General features: G+C 32.6%; 1 protein-coding gene across 1 annotated transcript in view; it reads left to right on the top strand.

The window, feature by feature from the left end:
- LOC118197058 (glucose-induced degradation protein 4 homolog) overlaps window positions 1-23,717 on the top strand; it is a 45,428-nt gene that overhangs the window by 7,653 nt on the left and 14,058 nt on the right. The window contains exons 2-3 of the mRNA XM_035368534.2: window positions 16,312-16,479; window positions 22,333-22,434. Of these exons, the coding sequence (XP_035224425.1) occupies window positions 16,312-16,479; window positions 22,333-22,434 (270 nt within the window). The remainder of the gene's footprint in view (window positions 1-16,311; window positions 16,480-22,332; window positions 22,435-23,717) is intronic.

Here is a 23,717-nt window from a genome sequence, read left to right as displayed (position 1 = left end):
TTAAAATTTTGGGGGAAAGTGCAGAATTGCCCACTCTTTGGCGCGTTTTTAAGAATTGCACATATTTGGTATCCATGTACATGTCAACCTATTTTCACTTTAAAAAAATCCCGAAATTGCACAAAAATGGCATTGTGCACACTCTTGACTTTATCTATGTACATATCAACCTATTTTCACTTAAAAAGTCAAAGAAAATTGACAAAAATCCAATTCTTCTTACTCTTATAAAAAGCGCCAAACAAATAAGTGGGCGATTCTGCACTTTAGCCAAACTTTTGATGTAAAATGGCAAAAGAAATTAATAGCCGTTTGGGCTAATAAGGTTGCTTAAATAATATCTAAAATGAAAGTAAGTTTAGCAGAATAAAATCATTATATGAAAAAAAAGTTGTGAAATATGATATGTACCTAATACTTTACCAAAATCATTAATTAGTGTAATTAGTTTAGTGTTTATTAAATATGATGGATTCAGAAATATCATCCCTGATCTTCTTTAAATGATAATTGGATCTATTATAACCTTTGCCTACTGGTATTCAGACTGAATTATTTTTTGTTTTTCCCTATGGTGGGCACTTGCCAATAACAACATTAGCCACTCCCAAGGCCAGAACAGGTGGCCATTTTATTGTGTAGGGACCTAATAGGCGGCCCCTGTTACTCCCTATGAAGGGGCAGACAATTTTACATCCGTGCTTTCTCCAAGATTCGAACCCGAGATCTTCGGTATCGCAGTCAGGCTCCTCTAACCACTATACTGGGCAGTAATTTAATTATAATTTAGAAACAGCCAGAATCAACTAACAAATAGCTAACTTACTGCTTTTATTTTTTACCTGTCAAAATGAGCTGTAACTTTGAATAACAAAAACAATACAATAAAAATTTGAAAACAAAAATAATCATGAATAGCTACTTCTTACCATTCATCTTAAAAGATCAAGTTAACAAAATGTTAATTTTGCAAAGTAATTAAACACATGCAAAAATATAAAATATTTGAAATTAAAAACAATTATTGCTCATGCAATAAATGAATCACTACAGTACTTCCCCACCAGTAAGTAAATTATGTTATGAAGGTGGAGGAATGGGTGGTGGTAATACAGTCAAAAGTCTTTAATCCGGACTCGTCGGGACTTCGGTGATTCCGGATGATCGATTTTTCAGGATTATAGATCATCAGTTTAAATCTGGTAAGATGGCATGCAGAAATTATAAAATTAAAAATATGAAACCGTAATTTATAAAATTATGATCTAAAGGGTATCAAAATTTACAAAAAAAAAGCTTAGTATTTATTTGTTTACTTTATTAAACATTTCTTTCAACGCGCATGCGTAAAGCATACATTATGCATAGCCGAAATTAGAAAATTGCAACCAGAAAACTATTTGATTTGTATTCGTGATATTTATAATGACGAGGAATTTGATTTAAATCATATCAAAGACGAAGTACATCGAGATGAAATACTACATTTAATAAGGAATTATAAGCCGAATAAAATAAAAACATTTGTCCTGAAGATAACGATAGTGTTGACAGATCAACTTCCAGTTCATTGTGTGCTGCGACGCCCCCCCCCCCCTGGCGCAGAGCAGCGTGAAATTGATAAACGGATTTCGGAACGGTTAGATAAACAAAGGATATGCCTTTATCCATTTTTTGGAGCAATTCCACTTTTTGTTTGATGGACATCGAAACATACTTTCGTTTTCGTAGATCCTTTGGGAGCTCCAGCATCGGAAATTCTATTTGACATAATCGAAAGTTCAAGCTTACTTTTATAAAATTGCTCTTACAATCTGCAAAAAATAATAAGCCGGATCCAATTCGAAGATTAAGGAACAACACAATCATCATCATTAACTGAAACAGACAATTAGATAATTTTAGCTTATACCATCCGTTATACATTAAACGCGCAGCGAAAACGTATTCTGCGCTTGTGCACACGCAAATGTGCAGTCGTAAAGGTCTTACGCGCACGCTTAAACGCCTATGCGCATGCGTCAATGCGGCGCATACGCAGAAAGTTTTTAGCTTTGAGGTCCGAATTAACGACTTTTGACTGTAGCGGCATTGATTACTGTTGTCAGAATTTAGGTACACTCTTTGAATATGACGGTAAACATGTAGTTCTACCTGTATGAGAAATGTCTGTGATCCACATTGAATTCGAGTCCAGTCGCTGCAATTTGTTGTGGTCAGGTTTTGTCAACTGAAAATTCTGAACTGAAATATAAGATAATTTTAAGCAATCAAAGGATACATTGACATATTTTCATCTTATGCTAATAGTAAAATACAGTCAAAAGTCGGCGATTCCGGATTATAGATCATCAGTTTAAATCTGGTAAGATGGCATGCTGATATTATAAAATTAAAAGTATGAAACCTTAATTTATGAAATAAAGAGCAATTATGATCTAAAGAGTATCAAAATTGACAAAAAAAAAGCTTAGTATTTATTTGTTTACTTTATTAAACATTTCTTTCAATGCACGCATGCGTAAAGCATACATTACGCATAGCCGAAATTAGAAAATTGCAACCAGAAAACTGTTTGATGTGTATTCGTGATATTTATAATGTCGAGGAATTTGATTTAAATCATATCAAAGACGGAGTGCATCGAGATGAAATACTACATCTAGTAAAGAATCGTAAGCCGAATAAAATAAAAACATCTGCCCTGAAGATAAGGATAGTGCTGACAGATCAACTTCCAGTTCATTGCGTGCCGCGACGCCCCCCCCCTCTCCACAGCGTGAAATTGATAAACAGATTACGAAATGGTTAGAGAATCAAAGGATATGCCTTTATCCATTTTGTTGCAGCAATTCCACTTTTTGTTTGATGGACATCGAAACATGCTTTCGCTTTGTAGATCCTTTGGCAGCTCCAAAATCAGAAATATTTTTTGACATAATCGAAATTTTAAGCTTACTTTTATAAAATTGCTCAAACAGTCTGCAAAAAATAAAAAGCCAGATCCAGTTAGAAGATTAAGGAAGAATGCAATCTGCAACATTAACTGAAATAGATAATTAGATAATTTTAGCTTAGCTTATACCGTCCATTATACATTAAAGGCGCATGCGTACGTATTATGCGCAGAATGTTTGTAGCTTTGAGGTCCGCATTATAAATCATTCCAGATTATGGACATCCGTATTAAAGACTTTTGACTGTATTTATCTTTGCTATCAGTGGTAGAGAATAGTCCTTCATAAGAAGGTACCATTTTTTTTTTTTTTTTTTTTTTTTTTTTTTTTTTTTATAATGCGAGAACAGTTTTTTAAGTCTTTACATACAAATAAATATCTATTGAGATGAATTTTTGTCAATCTGTCTGGACCTGATAATTTCCATCTGTTTCTGGAGGTTAATAGCAAAAGTCTTGGTAAAAATATATTTCAGGGTGCCCCTTTGTGATTGGCCATTAAGGCACAATTTCAAGATTGCCACTACATATAACCAAAATAACAAGTCAAAGAATTACACAAACTCGGTGTCCATGTACACATCGATCTATTTTCGCTTCAAAAAACATCAGAAGAATTGTCCAAACTCGGCATTGAGTACTAAGTTGACTTTGTCCAAGTTCATATTGATATTTTTCACTTATAAATCGAAGAAGCACCCAATTCTACACTAGAGCTAAACAGAAAATATATTATCTCAATAAACTGTATTTTAAATTAAACAATGAAATAACAAAGGAAATGCATCTTACTGCATCTACACACTGCACAGGGGAAATATCCACTTACCTTATTTAGAAAATTCTGTCTTCATTCTATGGCACACCAAATTTCCTAACAGCATCTAAGAACTTTCGGTACTTTTCCATTTTGCTGGCGCAGGCAATAAATTTTTCAAAAATGGTATGACCGATGCCAAGTGGAATATCCTATCCTCGCTGGTAACCTTTTACGCCTCATTTTCAAAACAAGTTGCAGCCATTTTTTATCAGATTGATTGTTTCTTTCAATACTGACATACGATTACAAAGAATTATTATCAGATAGTTCAATTTTATGCACTAAGTACATTCGCGGTAATTAAGTCAATTAGGATGCAATCACACCGCTCACCCGGAGGCATAAATGTAGAAAAGGAAAAGTCAAGGGTTGAATTCATCAATTATAATGAGAATGCACTAGCGAAGTAAAGCACTATGTTTTTACATAATTTCTAAGTAAGCTATTCGTACGAATTGAAATAATTCTTGCATTTAAACTTGTATTCCATATTAGATTTAACTTGAAACTAATGTAGATAATTACTGAGAGAATTAGATTTTTGTAGCGTAGTTTACGTGAGATAGGATCACGTGAAATGAACTGGCAAATCAGATGTTGTACCATGAAAGCATAGCAAATTCTTAAATTAATGTCTTTTTATAAATTTATTGTCTTTTTACAAAATTTTAAATAATATTAAAATGTTTATGCCTTTAAATTAAAAAATTCTTAGAACTAAACATTTGTTAGCTTTTTTTTGTGTGTGTGTGTGTATACTGTGTGTTGTCGCCAATAAAGTCTGCTTGGCGAGATTTGCGCTGGTGAAACGGAAAAGTACCACACTTTCCTCAAACCGCATTCCCTTTCTAATGTAATGCTTTATATGGTAAACATTTGAACCTTTCTTGCAACAAAGCCATCTGAATGATCTTTACATTCGGCCATATGCATTTCTTTTGTACAAATAGGACACTTATAATTCCGTTGAATTACATCCAACAAAGTTTCCTTTCTTTTGTCCTCAACCACTTAAAAAAATCAGCTTCCGCTCTCTTGTTCTATAACACCAAGCACCCAGTTTACCACCTACAGCCATTTTACGATGAAAAGCACACAATACGCAGCGTACTTCCTGACATCCAACACAAAAATAAGTCATTACAAATATTTTCTCATCAGTCAAATTCATTGCAATCACGTCATAATAGGGTTTCTATAACATTCAGCTACTCGGGTTACTGTAAATGAAACAACAGTTTGGCGATAAATGAAACAACGACTTGGCGATAATCCAAGGGATGCCCTAAAATATAAACTAACTAAAGTCTCCGATGCTGTGTGACTACTTTATTTGCTGAAAAAACTGTAGAAAATCTGAAACTGTGGCCGTAAACTATTTGCACAATAGAATGATTTGTATCTTCTTGGACAGCAATGTGCAAACATAAAAGTATTGTTGGTAAAGTGTCTGTCCAGAACAGGTTATGAGTTTTAATTCTGTTTTTTACTGTAATATGAAGGTAGTCTGCCATTATATGAGGGGTGGTAGGCATTAGTATGTTGCAAGCTGATACCCCAGATTTTGGACAAAGTTTGTAATGTTTCACATTTAAATTAGTTTGGCATTTCAGAACAAGCAATCCAGTTTCATCAAAAAGCTCTTGGGTTTAATCCTAGTATATGGTACACACAGGATTTTGTGACCAATAAATAAATGCATCATTTTGGTGTTGGTGATAATGTTCAAAATTGCTTTAAGGCCTGACCATATACTAGGATTTTACCAGCTCTTGCTATAGTATCAACTAAAATATTATCTAAAGGAATTGCTTTCATGCAGTTCAAAAATCTGTCAATGCAAGTAAGATAGTAAATAGTCCTTTTGGGTAGAGAAATGTTCCTATGCAATATGGATTTTAGAAAATTTTGGTGGTACTTCAGACTTGCCTAATTTTGTTTTGGTATTCCAGTCGATTTTAGCTGTTATCAAGAAATGTAGGTTCACATCAACAATTGTATATCTTTCATAATGTTGGGCCAAATGAATTTTGAAGTCATTAATTTTATAGTCGACTTTATTCCTGGATGTAATAAATCACGAATTCGTTGAGATTTGTATTCTGAAAGCTTAAGGAATATATAGCCGAATATTTTTAGTTGATATATCACAGCACAAATATTTCCCCAAAGTCCATTGCTTTATCTTCAAAAAAGTGGTGGTTTGCAAACTCTTCACTTCTTCATCTTGAGTCTGTTCATCAGCTATTTTATCATAATCTGTTATGAAATTTCATTAGCCCTAAGTGATGTATTGGCTACAGTATTATTCTCACCTTAAATAGAAGGTGCATTAGCACTAAATACTTCTGGTTTCTGATTCATGTCACTGATTTGATCTGTATTATTATTTTCACCGTAAATGGAAGGTGCATTAGCACTGAATACCTCCGATTTCTGATTTATGTCATCGATTTGATCATGCCTTTGTTGTCTTCATCGTTGACTAATAATGTATTTTTGATTCAGGTAGCTTCTCAAGCCATAACGTTAAATAAATTTTCAGACAAATCCACAGTAGCAACTGATCTCCTGTAAAAATTGGCTTGGCTTCATGTCAGCAAGCTCAATACCAGATATCAAATATTTAATGAATATATTTTCACTTTCCTTAAAATAAATAAGTACTCTTCTATTATTGGGACCGGTTTCAGTAATGTATATATGTATGCGTGTGTTTTAAGGATGTAAGTGTTCATGTATTTACATTATACATTTATGAATCCGGTCCCAGTGACAGGAGAGTACCAATAAATGTCATAATCTAGTTTTAGCATCCGAATATTTTGTGGCAGTTTTGTTTGTTACAGTATACCAAATATTTTTGACATACTTTGCTTCAAGTTGTGAAACTAACTAATTAAATTTCGTTTCTTCTGAAGCAATATTACTGATTTTGAACTGGGCCTTAAAAAAAATTGTTATATTTTCAGCTTATCAGTCCCAAAAAAAAGGTACTTTTACACTCATCTTATGAAGTTCCAGTTTCTGCACTGATATTTTCTCAGTTGTTTCAAAAGACTCGTTTGTTGTCGTTTCAGAAGCAGCCACAGTTCACCAGTATATAGCCTTTGATGGTAAAATTCAGTATGGCCTTGGCATGATTTTGAAAATTGTCACCTACACCAAACTCTTTTACTGCTCACCGAGATGAAGCCTCTTTGACTACCATTATTCAAACTGAATTATAATTTAGAAACAGCAAGATTCACTAATGAATAGCTAAGTTTACCTGTTTTATTTTTTAGCTATCAAAATGAGCTGCTACTTTGAGTAGCAAAAACAATAGAATCAAAATTCAAAAACAAAAATAATCATGAATAAATACTTGTTGCCATTCAGCATAAAAGAAATATGAATATTAATAAAACAGTAATTTTACAAAATAATTAAATACATGAAAAAATCACTCATGCAATAACAGAGCACACTAATCACTCATGCAATAACAGAGCCACTATGTTACCTTGGATTTTTTTTAATGAAAGAATTCATTTTCAGAATCTCTCGCATTTCATTTATAGGTAACGAGTTGTGGTTATCTTGAAACATCCCTTGTATCTAAAACTTCCAAATCTCATTTTCAAATGTTTATTGCTTATTAATTTTTATTATGGAAGGTGTTGCGATTTTCATTTGCTGTAAAATTACTCAGTGAATCTTTACATTATGGTAATTTGGCGAAACTTTGGCGACCAACCCTGCTACAGCAACCTGCTAGTTTTTTTTTATTAAAATTATTTATTATTTATGATTTTTTTTAGTAAAAATATTCTGATGCCATTTTGTTTTCACGAAGTAAAGACTTTTTTTTTTTTTTTTTTTTTCTTTTACACAACATTTTTTCCAACAATCTGCCAGCCGAATTTTGCTTATGCTAGAACTTTTATGGAACAAAAGTGCTTAATCATGATGAAGATTAGGTGCGAAATTGGAAGAAAGTGTAGAATCGCCTACTGCTTGCTGCGTTTTTAAGAATTGCATATACACGGTATCCATGTACACGTCGACCTTTTTCACTTTAAAAAAAAAATCCCAGAATTGCACAAAAATGGCATTGTGCACACTCTTGACTATATCCATGTACACATCGACCTATTTTCACTTAAAAAGTCAAAGAAAATTGACAAAATTCCAATTCTTCTTGCTCTTTTAAAAAGCGCCAAACAAATAAGTGGGCGATTCTGCACGTTAACAGCAAAATTGTTTCTAAGTGCTTATTAGCTAAAATCCCGATTGGAATTTTCCGGAAAATGTCACATTACATGTCTCATGATCTCTCATTTCTCTGAGACAAAATAATCTGTGATTCGAACTGTGTACTTCTCAGATTATTGCTAAAGTCCTAGCTAGTAACCTTTATCGCCTTACCAAAATGTCTCCAAACTACCTGTTACCATATTCTAAAGATTAGCCAATTTACTCAATGTAATGACAGTCTCGTTGCTACAGTTAATATAAAATGTTCCATATATTTACCTGTTTGATTTTTTTTAAACAGCCAATTAACTTCTTGTGTGGCCAGCTACTTAAAATAGTTATTATAAAAAAGAAAAAAATATATAGATGGGTACTTTTCCATTTTGCCAGCGCAGGCGATAAAGTCGCCAAAAATGGTACAACCCATGTCAAACGGAATATCCTCGCTGGTAACCTTTTACGCTTGATTTTCAAAACAAGTAGCAGCAATTTCTTATCGGATTGATTGTTTCTTTCGATACTGGCGTAAAATTACATAGAATTTTTACCAGATAGTTCAATTTTATGCCCTAAGTGATAGAAATTACTTTCAACATGTTAGGCTAAGCATCGCCAGCGCTGTGATGTTGCTTCTTTTTTCTTTCGGAAAAATCAAAATTTCCTCTTTGTTTCCGCTAAATAAATTTCTTTAAAGCATGTCGTGCTGATAACTTGACAGAAATTACTTAAATGGCAGAAAATTTTGAAAATACAGTAGAAAGAAATAAGCAAACCACAAATGTGCATTACATGTTTAATTAGTTAAGTAAATAAACATGTAGCATGGTTTGCTTATTTCTTTTTACTATATTTTCAAAATATATCTGCCATTTTGTAAAATTTTACACACCTTAGCTTCAAAACAAGTCACTGTCTACATAAGATTTCAAAAAACCAAATTATGGGTTCGCGCTGAGAGCATTTTTATTGGAATATTGTGCTCGGGACATCCATCGCATTTTCACATCACATTGTTTCATTCCCATTGTTACTGGCAGTCGTACATACTAAGCAAGAAATTCATAATTTTTTTTTTACAAAAAATAAGTATTATTAGTTCTGTACAATTTTAACTTTATCATGTCACCCATCTTAGTTTCACATAGCCATTCCATTTCCATTAACATTTTTTCCTAAAACCATTAGATGGTGTCATGCTCATTTACTCATAATAACAAAGTAGAACCTTCAAAGCATAATTTAAGTAGAGCTATCTCTATTAGTCTTCCACGAATATTTTGAAGGCTTTGACAGGGTTGCCACGCTACCTGGAAAACAGGGAAAGCGAAAGTTGATTTAGAAAGTTGGGGAATTTTATACAGTAATCCCCAAAAAATCGAGTTTTGTGGCAACTTTGGAAGCGATCGCTTTCTTGGAGAATTATGTATCATGTAACCGTCATTCGGGTAGTTGGCCAATGTGGCAACTTTGGAAGCGATCGCTTTCTTGGAGAATTATGTATCGTGTAACCGTCATTCGGGTAGTTGGCCAATTTTCGCAGCTCCACCTTTTAGAAAGGCACAGCAAGTTACCAGTAACCTTAAGAATCAAGATACTCACATGCGCATGTGCAGTGCATGTTGAACTAAAGAACATACCTTCCCATTCTTGTATAAAACAAAATCAGTTTAATCCTAGTACATGGTATCATGGAGATTAGAATAGCTTCCATGTATGGTACACATGGGATTTGTGGACATTATGATGAGCAGTATACGTTTGGTCTTGGCAACAATTTTCAAAATCATGCCAAGGCCGTGGTGTATTTCTTTTTAATAAATGCCTTATTTGAAATTTTGCAATAAAGTAAAAAAATAGGAATCGGTCATCTAGGCTAACCACTTAATATTCGACAAAATACCGTTGATTATTGTAATTCAATTTTTAAGAAATTAACTTTATTTTAATGTTATTCGTATTATTTAATGTTGCTTCTTCCCTCTAAATTTATTTATTATTAGTTAATACAGTCAAAAGTCGTTAATCCGGACTCGTCGGGTCTTCGGCGATTCCGGATTATCGATTTTTCCCGATTATAGATCATCAGTTTAAATCTCGTAAGATAGCATGTAGAAATTCTAAAATTAAAAACATGAAACCGTAATTTATGAAATAAAGAACAATTATGATCTAAAGGGTATCAAAATTTACAAAAAGAAAAGCTTAATATTTATTTGTTTACTTTATTAAACATTTCTTTCAATCTAAGTAGTTTAAGTTGCTTCGTTTTTTGTGCTAATACTTTCTCTTTAATTCTATAAACAGACATAATTTCTTGTTCAGTTAAAAAGTTCCACTGTTCAAATCCTGTAATTGCTGTGTCGAGAATATCGACTAACTTGCCAATCGAAATTTTTTCGTTTTCAATAACCTCTCTGCCACTTTCTTCACTATCGGAAGTGTGCATGGATAAACGCTTTATGCGCAGGCGTAGCGGACACGCACATTAAAAGTGCATGTGTAAGTTTGTGGCTTTGAGGTCCGGATTTCCGAATAATTGACGTCTGGATTACGGACTTTGTACTGTATTATGTATATATAAGTCATATGTAATTTGCAAATTTTTTTATGTTTTCAAGGGGTACCATAATTTACCTCTCAGCACAGCCAACATGCACTATGTGGATAAAATGAAATTTTCTTTAAACATACCTGGATACAGAGTTTCCAAGTTGCGAGCTTCGACTTTTAAAAAGTGGATTGTCCAAACATCAACTTAAAAATCTTCTTAGACTTTGGAAAGCTGCTTAACCGCAATAAGAAGAATCGGATAAAATACTTCTTCCAATACTACAAAATATTGTCTTCAAAATTAAGGAGTAGAAAGTTAGTGAAGAATAGAGATTATCATGTAGAACGTTTAAAACGCATAATAGTTGTGGAATAGGGGATTATTATTTATTTATTGACCAGAGTAACAAGGATGGTGAAGATGAAACAGAATTCAATGATATGCCTGAATATATAATGGCAGACGAACGTAATGAACATTTCATGTTATTTGATAATGAAAATTTTTAAGTTCATAAGGTATGTCACTTCCGTTAAATAAACAGTATTTAGGTACATATAAAAGTTTAATTTTTGTATGCTGACTTTTTCCTTATATTTTAACCTATTGGGTAAACTAGTTTTTTCATATGAAATTCAATTACAATTTTAGGTACGGCACCAGATCCCATGTTAAGTTCATTCTTTATCATTTGGTAGATGCATTGATTAACATTTTTCATATGGCAGATACATTATCTGGGATTACTACTGACAAAGGCTTTCCTGTGTGTTCATCCTAAAAAGACTTGTGACCTCTGTGAAATTCCATAAAGCATTTGAATACAGTAGCATGGGATTGACCTTCATTTCTAGATGCTAATTGTAGATGTTGATGCGTCCACTCCATCTTTCCTAAAAATTTATTCTATGCTAAACTATTTGCAGTTGGCTAATAAAAAAACCGTCTGCTAGGCTAAAATAGTTCATATTTTCAATCCAACTGTTGCCTTTTTCTACCACTTATCCACTTTGCATGCATCTAAAAAATTTTGGAGTGACCTTTATATTATCATTATTTATTTAACAATTGAAGTGTGTAGATAGGCAGCTCAAGTTTGCAATGACCTAGCTCAGTGGCTGTCAAGTAGGTAATACTGGATGACTATGCAGCAGTGAAAAAAATTGATTGAAAATATTTTAACTCTCAGTAAATCTATATTTTTTAGTACAATGTTAGAAATGTGATTTTAGTTTAATGCAAATGAAGTAACAGTTTTAAATCTTAGTGGAAATACTTTTCTTCTTATGGAAGTAGTTACAATTGTGTGAAAATATAAACTTTTTGTGTAAAAAGTATGATCTCTGAAGGGAGACAGTTGAGAATTTTTCTATGAAAGAACATTTAACAATATTCAAATTATAGGATGGGAGTATAAACATAGTTGATCCCTAGGTATAATGGCAAGGTTAAAAGTTGTCCGTTGAACATTTATTTTCATTTTGATCTGGAGAGCTGGAGTCCATGACTACCTACTTTAATATTAAAACAAAAAATGCAACTGTTTTATTTTTACATTGCTCATAATGTCTGTCTAAAATAAATAGAACACAATACTTTTAGATGTAAAATTTTGAAAAAAATCTTGCTGATACTGACTTAAGGTATTTAAATTTCAGATGGCTAAGCATTCAGCATTTTAGAAAGAATGTTGTTTACCATCATTAAAAATCTGAGATTTGATTTAAAAAGACAAAAATGTAGGTACTCATTCTGACGCAAGGAGGAAAACTTCAAAACAAGACATCTTCGTGTGAATAGCTTAAACTCATGTAATAACAAAAAACTTTAAAAAAGAGAGAGAGAGAGAAAAGAAAACACTCCAGTGGTTGGAAATTAGCTAAAAATAAAAATCCAAATTTTATTGAAAAATTGGACTCTGATAAAGCAACATTAAAACTCATACAAACCTAGTGTTCATTTTCAAGAACAGGTTCGGGAAATTAATTCTGCTGATGTGTGGAAAAAGAATAGATTGAAGAACATAACTAACAAGTATGCTCTAGAAGACATAATATATGGCATTTAATGTAGATAAGAATAAACTGTTTCTTAAAAGATATCTTTCATTTTTAAATGATGCAGAATTATAATATAATGACGGAGAAAATTAAGTAGTGAAATAACAGTTGCATTGTCTGCCAATATGCTGGTTACAGAAAATGCCTGCTAAATCCAGACATTCTAGTCCTTAAAAATATTAATTTTGCTTGTAACTCATCAAAGTAATGCAAAAGTCTGGGATGGAAGCAAACAGTTTTGAGGAATGGCTATTTTGCTTGGATAGACAAAAACCAAGGAAAAAGAAAAAAAGCCACTGTGATTCATGACTGAAATGATGATTCAAAAATCCTGTGTCATATCTCTAAAAATATACCTCTAAAATCATACATACAAATAACTAATAAAAAGCTGATTTTTGATGATTTTGTTATGACTGATTGTGATCTAGAATGAGAATGTGTGAAAATTCTATCTGGAAATAATTTACTATCGTATGTGTTAATAAATTGCTTTCTCATCTGATAGAGATATCATTCAGTTAGCTCAATAAGTAACTTTTAAATATTATTGCGTTATTTTCTTCCTTCATGTTCCTAGATTTGGAGTTAATAACAACGACACTTGATGAAGTATCGAAACACACTTTTTTGAGCCAATATTAATCAGGACAGCTCCAAAGTCATGTTTTACAGTTGTCTAAGAACTGCTATACACACGCTGTAACAATCAGTGACACAGCCTCCAGGTTATCAGGCTATAACGGTGGAGACAGCTTCACTGCAAAGCACCAGAGTACAGCTTCCGACTCTGCTCGGTCGTTCTTGGAACTCCACGTACTCTCGAGACTCCACACTACAACTCACGATGAACTCAACGACATACGGAGCACAGCTCCCAACTCTTCGGTTCAGTCGTTCCTGGAGCTCAACACACTCTCTCGACGATGCACTAAGAGACTCGATGCACTCGACGGCCCACTCGCCACTGGCTGACCGACTGTCAACTCGATTGTCTCCGTACGTACTAACTCGAGACACTATCTCTCCGCATACCAGCAAGGTTTATATAGTTTCTGGCTTGGTTTTGAGAACATTCTGGGCTAAACCGGTAAGAATTCGTTCCAGAAGGTTTTCCATCGTCCATGAAATGTCACCAAATGGGCGATTTTTCGTCATATGTGACAACCCTGCTTTTGCCGTTTTATGGCAACCCTAAAACTGCTTTGCGGGGAAGCTATCTTACCGCGTCTGGACATTTTGTAACACTGCCCGCTCCCAAGGACTGCACGTTCCGGGCAGTACGACCCTTGGTCAGAAGCCTAATTCGATACAAACAAAACGTAATTAAACAAACATGAGGTATAAGTAAATAAATAACATAACTAAAGAAACAAATATTTACACTATGTACAAGTTGTATACGCAAATTAAACACATAACAATTTCAAATTATACAAATTAAAGTTCAGAATGAATTTCAGTCTTTGTCTTTTCATTAAGTTATATCTTTGTCAAATACTTTTCCGCTGTAGTTCTCAGACACCTTTCTGTTTTGCATATCACAGTCTGAAGAGGCAGACTTTTCATCCTAGAAAAATCTAAAACAGTTCATTCACCACTCTGTAGTTACTTCGCGGCATGCGTACAATTCACCTCGGTATTTTTAGCAGATGGTACATGCTTATTTTACTTCGTTTTCTGGGAACCAGCTCTAAATTTTGCATCAGAGTCATGAACGGAACCCAATTCTTCACAAGCACAAGTATCTTGGCTTAAAATTAAGTTGGTGTCTGTACAACTTGTATTAGGAGACACACACTTGGTTTGTGAAATGGGTGAATCTTCTTGCAATACTGGAGCACTCTGCGTAAGCTGTACATCAGCTTCTTCTATTTCTGCATCATGTGCATTTTCAGGTGATTCAATTCTTGCTAACTGCGACTTCGTAGTTTCGCTATCAGTTTCGTTGAACTTAACAGTCACATTTTCACTTTCTTTCATTTCAGGCACTTGAGAATTAGGAACTTTATTTACACGGATTATTTCTTCACCTCTTTTAGAAGCTGTACAAGCCACTTCGTTTATTTCTTCGTCTCTACAAACAGTATTATCACTGTCTTCCAGTTCAACTTCGGACATCTGAGTATGAGAAGTGTCTTCTTCATCTTTTTGTTCTCTTTCTCTAATCTCATAAGGTGTTTCATCCTTTATTTCTTTAGCTTTCTCTGATACTTTACCAGCTACTTCCTTTATTTCTTCATCCTCCGATTCTTCCGGTGCCACTTCCGTCATTTCCGCATCTTATTTTATGGCCCCAGTTTCTTCTGCAAGCTCCTTTCATCTGCGGGAGGTACCCTCGCCGCTTTTTTCGGCCGGCTTTCATCTTTTCTCCTCTGGTCTTCATCTTTCCGGTCTGGCTTTCATCTCAGCCGTTATCTCTTTATATCCAGAATTTATCTCATCATATCCGGCTTTTAACTCTTTCATTTCGGCTTTCATCTCTTCCTGTCTGGCTTTCATCTCTTTCAGTTCAGCTCCCATCTCTTCGTGTCCGGCTTTCATTTCAGCCAAGTCCATCAAAGTCTTCTTTTCCTCTGCAGGCGGATCACTGACATTCACTCGCAAACACCACTCCTGACACCAGTTGTTACATTATTTCCTTTCTTCACATTCGTACGGGGTTCGTAGATTTACACAGCCTCCAGGTTATCAGGCTATAACGATGGAGATAGCTTCACTGCAAAGCACCAGAGTACATCTCCCGACTCTGCTCGTTCATTCTTGGAACTCCACGCACTCTCGAGACTGTCCACGCTACAACTCGCGATGCACTCGACGACACACAGAGCACAGCTCCTTACTCTTCGGTTCAGTCATTCCTGGAGCTCAACAGGCTCTCTCGACGATGCACTAACTGCAATACACTAAAAGACGCGATGCATTCGACGACCCACTCGGCACTCGCTAACCGTCTGTCAACTCGACTGATTCCACATGGAGTAACCAACTCGAGACACTAACTATCTCACACTCTCTCTCCGCATATCAGCAGGGTTTATATAGTTTTTGGCTTGTGTTCGAGAACATTCTGAGCTAAACCGGTAAAAATTCGTTCCAAAAGGTTCTCCATCCGTCCATGACATGTCGCCAAATGGGCGAATTTTCGCCGGCAACCGTAAAACTGCTTTGTGGGGAAGCTGCCTGGACATTTCGTAACAATATATTGCAAATGCTATTGATCTCCCCCTTCCTCCAAAGACTGGAAAACGCAGAAAATTTTTAATTTAATAAAGTTGATATTTATCGTTGTTAATAAAAATAGAAAATTGTTTTTAAAATATCTAAAATGAAAGAAACAAAATCTGTAATTTTTAATTATTTTTGTAGGAAGTAAATATTTACAACTTGCACAGTAAGTAGAATTAGTGTGCTTGTTTGATTTCACTTGTTTTAATTTGAAATTTTATTTTAGAAATAAGTGTTGCTTTTAGAAATAACAAGCATGGACTGTATTTAAAGGTATTTAAGTTTGGAAGCTAAAATGCTTTTGCAGATATAGTATCCATCTTACAGTAAAACAACAATTATAATAAAAACTTCAATGTATCATTTTTCGTGTTTTAAAAAATGCATCAATCATTAACTTTTTTATCATGCAATAATAATTTTGTTTTTATTTGAATCTATATTTTTTACCTTTTAGCATGTGGATGAAGAAAATGCTTATCTTTGTGGTTATTTAAAAATTAAAGGTCTAACAGAAGAATACCCAACCTTAACTACATTCTTTGATGGAGAAATAATTAGTAAAAAATATCCATTTTTAACCCGCAAATGGGATGCTGATGAAGAAGTGGATAAGAAACATTGGGTAAGCTTAATAGTGTTTAATGTTCTTTCGTTAAGAAATGTTAGAAGTTTTTTAATATAATTAGCTGAAGGCATATAAGTGGATGACTAAGTAAAAGAATGTGTACTATATATCAGCAGTAAAATTGTAAGACAATTGTTCTGATCGATCCGGTGACTATGCAGTTAGCCATTTACTTAGTTGTACTTTTAGTATGAATATAAAAAATTGCTTTTATTCAAGTTTCGGTATTTACCAAAATTTTCTATATTTTTTTATGTTTATAAAGGACATTAAAAATAATTAAGTAAATATATATTTGTATTTTTCTAGCTTTAGAAAGGAAAGGGGAGGAGAATTGTAGAATTGTCTTTTAGCAATGGGGAAAGGGGTGCAAGGGGAGAAAAAGGTAGAGAATAGTTAGTCCAAGATGACCATTCATAGCTGCAGATGAATTTTATGAACACTGGATATGAATCTTGTAGATTAATAATTTCCCTAGTCGTAATTTGAAAGTTTTTGAAATAATGACTTTTTGAAAATGAAGTTTATTTTTTTATTGTATAATAATATATATCTACTAGCAATTATGGATGAGTATATAGTAATTGGTCAGTTTTAATAGTTGTATTTGTTTATATATTATTACTGCATTTATATAATTTCCATACTGGAAACACTTTTATTTCAGAGCAATTATATGCATGTCTATCACAAGATAATAAATTTTGAAAGGCATCGCTTTAGCTAATATGACTAATAGTAATATTCAAATTATGACTTATGCTCTGAAATAAAAGTAATGTAAAATATTGATCACTTTCAAAACTAGACTTCTTAAGAGGTATCACTGTACTTTTTAAACTGTCTAAAATACTTTTTTATTTGTAATTTGACTTAAAGCTGTCATCATATTAATGTTATGTAGAATATTAATGCTGTGTGTAATGGGGGTTATCGAATCTAACGAAGCATGAGTATAGGAGAAACTTTTCTGAGAAACAAACTTCTTTTACCTGTGAAACATGTCATTTAGAACCTATGTACTGCCAAACTACGTGATTGGACATATAGTTGAGGTGAAAATGTTATGCTTGAAATTGTGGCTGCCATAGTTTTTTTTTTTTTTTTTTTTTTTTTTTTTTTTTTCAGAACTAGTTTTTGCATAAGTCAGCCAGACAGATAACCCCAAAGCCAAATTTCATAAAAATGTTTATCAATTGTCAAAATATGTAATTTGATTTTAAGTTATTATTATTCTATAAATTAAACAATTATTCTTTGTTCTCTATTTGGTACATTAGTGTAACATTTGAATTCTTACCATATTGTTTTGAATGAACACCAACATTTTTAAAAATTCTGTTATTGAAAGAATACAACAATTAAGTTCACCTAAAACATGCTGGTAGAATTTTAGGTACTTACGTATTAACGCAACCAAGCCAAAATTCGCATAAACCGCCAAATTTGGCGACCCTACTTACGGCAACCCTACGTGTTTAGACGAAAGTTTATTTGTAAAAAGAAAAAATAACACTGGGCGTGTACTACCACAGCAATGGGTTTTTGGCGGAATTTGCCGAGAAAAGAAAGAGACTTTTTTGGTTACTGTACCTAACAGAAGCGCCATTACCCTCATGGAAAAAATTTGCGAAAATATCAAGGAAGGAAACATCATTTATTCGGATTACTGGAAAGGATACAATACAAGTGAGTTCAAAAATGTTGGATTTTTGCATGGAATTGTTAATCACAAATATAACTTTGTGGATCCCAACACGGGCGTTCACACACAACATGTAGAGCGCATGTGAGGCTCAGCCAAATGGCGCAACAAAAAGCAGAGAGGAACAGCCCGTCATCATCTTGACTCATACCTTATCGAATTTATATGGCGCCAAGCTCAAGCTGTTAATAGCGAAGACGGTTTTCAATCAGTGTTAAATGCAATAGCCAAAAGATTTCCGCCGAAAATATAATTCTGCAACTTATTCAAATTCGAAACCGGAAGGGTTTAATTGCTATTTTATATTTTAAAACAAAATAATATAAAAAACTGTATTAAAAATTATCTGTAATTAATAAATGTACATTTTCTTTCTATTCATACTTTTTTACTCAAACTTACAAATCGCACCAACCTGGTTGCGATAATACGTAAGTACCGAATTTTACGCAGGTATCAAATAACTTCTATATAGATTTTAAGTAGCTTTCACATGTGAAAATTTCTATAAAAACAGAGTTATATATCCAGCTTCCATACCTAGTCATTGTGAGCCCCTAACACTAGCATTAACAGATCTACACAAAATAAAATCGGTTCAATCATTGCATATTATGCTACTGCCTACTCAGCCATGCCAGGCTATATGCAGCCTTCCCTAATCACTTTCCGCTGTGTAAATGTCTTACAGCAATAGTACAGTGGCATACTTCCTCTCTGTAGTCAAAGCCTTATGCATAATCAATGTTTTATATAGTTTTGTATTGCTATTTATATTTTCAATTTGTTTATCAACTGCTCTCCTACATTACTACTAGCATGAATTTAACTTTGTTCGTATAATGATGTTACAGTCCTGTTTTCCCCTGGTTGCTCAAAGTGATGTGTCTGCTCAAATCTTCTGTAAATCAAAGTATTTTGTCATCATTAACATGTTTCCAAGCTATATTCGAACAGGTTAACAGAACTCATCTGACTGTCCTAACACTAGTTTTTTTTTTTTTTTTTTTTTTTTTTTTTTTCCTAATAGTTGTCATCTAAACTCCCTGTGGTTAACACTGTGACCAGAGGCCAACTCGAGCAGTGACTAGTAATGAACCTATTACAAGCAACAAACTGCAGTTGCTTGAGATGTGAATAAATCTGCGTTTTTATAAATTGGTGAAATTTTAATGTTTCTGAAGGTTCATTTTGTATTTTAGTTAAAGATTAAGCTTTTATGGGATCACAGTCACTGCATTTCAATTTATTCAGTGTGCTTTCACTATCAAAAAGCATTTCATATGTTAGTTTTGTCATTCTGTTCATAATTTGTTGGTACTTGCCGTTAGTGTATGGGAAATATTTTCCGTTTTTGTACTACAAGCCATCTTTGAATAAATTAGAGGACCTTGCATCAGATCCTTTCAGATTACACTATTTTTTTTTAATTTGTGTATTTCAAATTTTAGTATAGTTTTATATTTTTAAAATGTGTTGAATTTTCAAAATATAAGAAAGCAATTTCATGTTACAAGCAAAAGTATATTGTTAAAGCCAAAATTAGTAAAATTCAACTGCATGACCCATATATATGGAAGAAACTAATTTTTGAACTTATTTCATATCGTTCTTATGTAACACTATTATTTTACTAATTGAAATACTTTCATTTATTATGTAATTTACAGGGTTCGTATGATTCTTATTAGTCCCTACAAGTCCTTAGGGTTTTTTTTTTCAATCAGTTTTTTTGTTCTTAATTTCAGCCAAAATCGGCAGAATGTCCTTAATTTTAATCATCTGGATTTTCTATCTTTTTTACAATGCCATTTTAAATGTGAATTAGCATTTTGGAGGAATATTGTTGGTGATTACTGATAAATATGGTCTTCTTTTGAATGGATGAATGGGTTATAATTTGCTCAGAATTTCTGGGCAAGAAGTGAAATATAAGCATTTTGAAATTATTTCATTTTTTCTCATGATGAGCTCTTAAACAACTCTTTGCTTTTGGGGATGTAAATTCTTTTATTACATGGTTCTAAATTTGGCAACTTATCAACATTTTAGCAATTTTAAGATCAATTTCTGTCGAAAATTTTTTATTTGGAAGTCTGGTAATTTTTCATTGATTTTTTTAATCATTATAACATTGATAAGTTTCATTAAAATAATGCTAATATATTGAAATTTTATTTAAGTTCCAGTTTCCTGATAGGTTTGTAATTGTTTTCATTAATGGTCCTTAAAAGTACTTAATTTCCATGTGCAGAAATGTATATGAACCCTGAATTTAGTTAGCCCTCTCTTTTTTGTTATTGTTGTTGTATGCTTCCAATAACTTTTTTGAGGTATGATTTTTGGTATGTAATGTATGTTAGTAACTTTAAAAAGGAAATAAAAGTTTAATAAAGCCTTGAACTAAATAATGCACTGAAAACTGCAATAAATTTATAATTGTTTCAAAGTAGTAAGAACTTACGCTGTGAAGTAGTGTAAAAATAATAATAATAAAGGAATAAATTCAAAAAATTCCAAAATCAAAATATTGCGTATTTCATAAAATTTCTTCGGGGATTGGTGCCAAGAGAAAATGCAACAGGACAGTTATGATTTTGAACTACACAGTCTGCAATTTAATAATAAAGCCAACCATTTTTATAAATAAACAAGTTTGTATAATTTAAGCAAAGTGAAGTAGTTAAATTGTTCATTAACAGATTGTGCATAATAATTAAGCAAATTTTAAATATAAGGATTAAAAATAATTCAGCACTTTTCCGTTTTGCCGGCACAGGTATTAAAGTTGCCAGTAATGGTACAATTGATGCCAAGCTTAATATCCTCGCTGGTAACCTTTTACGCCTCATTTTCAAAACAATTCACAGCCATTTCTTATCAGAATGATTGTTTCTTTCAATACTGGCATACAATTACATAGAATTTTTACCAGATAGTTCAATTTTATGCTGTAAGGCCATTCGCGATAATTAAGTCAATTAGGATGCAATCACACCGCTCACCCGAAGGCGAAAATATAGAAAAGGCAAAGTCAAGGGTTAAATTCATCAATTCTAATGAGAATGCACTAGCAAAGCATTACGGTTTTACATAATTTCTGAGTAAGCTATTCGTACGAACTGAAATAATTCTTGCATTTAAACTTGTATTCCAAATTAAGATTTAACTTGAAATTAATGTAGATAATTACTGAGAGAATTAGATTTTTGTAGTTTAGTTTACATGAGTTTAGATCACTTGGGGTCACGTGATATGAAAAGGCAAATCAGGATGTGGAACTATGAAAGCATAGTAAATTCTTAAATTAATATCTTTTTAAAAATTTATTGGCTTTTTACAAAATTTTAAACAATATTAAAATGTTTATGCCTTTAAAATAAAAAAATGCTGAGAACTAACATTTGTTAACATTTTTTATGTGTACACCATATGTTGTCGCTAATAAAGTCTGCTTGGCGAGATTTGCGCCAGCGAAACGGAAAAGTACCAATAATTCGTTTATAAAAGCTTAAATCATAATGATCATTTTATGATTGGGCCAGCTGTTTGAAAAGAAAAAACTTAATGAAATATCATAGCAGTAAATAAATAAGAATTCTTCCATATTTCTCACTGAATTTTTTGGATTAAATTACTATATTTAATTCTTTTGCCTTTTTTTCAGAAATAATAAAATATTTTTCAAATAAATGAAGCTGTTTATTAGTAAATCTGGCCATTTGCAGGATTTCCATTGCGTGCATCATTATCCATTTCTTCCCTTTTTTACTTTCAACGATGTTTAAAGCATATTTACTAAGATCCTTTTCTACTGTTATGGTTTTAATGGGCTTGACTTCAAATCCAGCTGAATATAATGTGATTTTTACATGTGGGAAGTATAATATTTGTTAAGATAGGCATTTCTTTGTTCTAAATGTTTCAAATGTTCGCTAATGGTTATATTTGTTATTTTGCCCTTATCTGCTATTGATTTTGAACTGTAAATCCTTGTGTAATAAAGCATTACATGCAAAACATAACCATGTGTAAAAGAGCCAAAACTTAATATGTCCATATGTAATAAATATTCTGTTTTAAACAACTTAATGTAAAAAGAATGTACTTTAAATTTATTTTTGACATTTTTTCCACTTTTTCAGAATAAATTTCATTCCTTTTATCAATATGCCAAATGCTTTAATTCAGACAGTTTTGATTATGATGAACTGAAGAATACTGATTATGTTTTCATGCGATGGAAAGTAAGTGATTACTTAAATAAATATGATTCCATCTTTCCTTCCCTCTCTCTCTGAAATTCTTCATGATGCAAAATTGTATAACGTAGATTAAGGACTAGTGTAGTTTTAGTGTTCCAAAAACCTGGATCATTTTACTATTATTCAAGGTTTATTTCAGTTTATTTGTATAGTTATGGAAACAAAATATTTATGTTAAGAAATAATTGTTTTTGTTTGTTTAATATTAAAGTTACTTTTATTGTAAATATAGTGAATTCCACGATGTGATTCCATTCATGATCTTTATACTGAAAATATGTTTACACTCATAATGCATTTCTAACAATATTACTGCTTTAAAAGTATCATTGTTAGAATTGTATTAAGATTGCATGTTTTCAGTATTTAATGCAGGAAATATCATTCAAAACTACAAGGCTAAACTCAGTTTGATTAAACTAAACAAGTCTAATCTCCAAACTTGGCAGACAATGTTTCATGCTGGCTTCTACTGCAAACTCAAAATAATAAAATGAACACAAACTTAGCATAAAATTAAAAAAAAAAAAAAAACTAAAATTTATTGTAGACTTCAGCGTGAAATATAAATTCACCGTCAACAGACAACACATAAAATTTTATATACAATTAAGAAGTTAAATCATCCTGTTAGCTGACTCAAATTTCACACATTATCTAATGTGCACCAGCCAGAAGGGACACTCACCAGATTAAAAATTTCTCTGCTAGCATCAGGTGTAAGCAGAAGAATTTTCTTGTAATATTATAACCATTGTCAATCCTCCTTCATTAACTGAGATTCTCATTCTTTTTACATATTCCTGTGGAAACAGTAGGAGCAAACAGATCCTAACATTAGCAAAAAATCACGTTTGTTAAAATAACTTTACAAAAGTGAGCACAAAAATCTGAAAGCTTTCAAATTTTTTATTATGCCCAAAGGCGCCTTTTTTTATCATTTACATACGTGTTTCAAGAGCATTTGGGCTAATGTTTCTTTTGGCTAAAAATATTTAAAACCAGCCTATCTTTAAAATTTCCAGTCTTGGGCACTGGAGATAAAAATGTCCCCCTGGTACAGTATTGCCATTGCTAGCTTTGAAATCGTTGAGTTTGTTAATTAAAAAATTCATTCATTCATTAAATCAATAAAATTTTTACAAAATTTGAAATACACAATAAAATATTTAAAAACGGCATAACCATAGAATTCCCAATAGACAGTCTCGCGCGCTAGAGATAAAGATGTTTTTTCCCATACAGTGTTGCAACTGCTCGCTTTG

Source organism: Stegodyphus dumicola, chromosome 8, assembly GCF_044657685.1.
Source record: "Stegodyphus dumicola isolate Sdum_Otavi_A_Nest chromosome 8, ASM4465768v1".
Classification (NCBI taxonomy): Eukaryota; Metazoa; Arthropoda; class Arachnida; order Araneae; family Eresidae; genus Stegodyphus; species Stegodyphus dumicola.
This window is presented reverse-complemented; position numbering and strand designations above follow the sequence as displayed.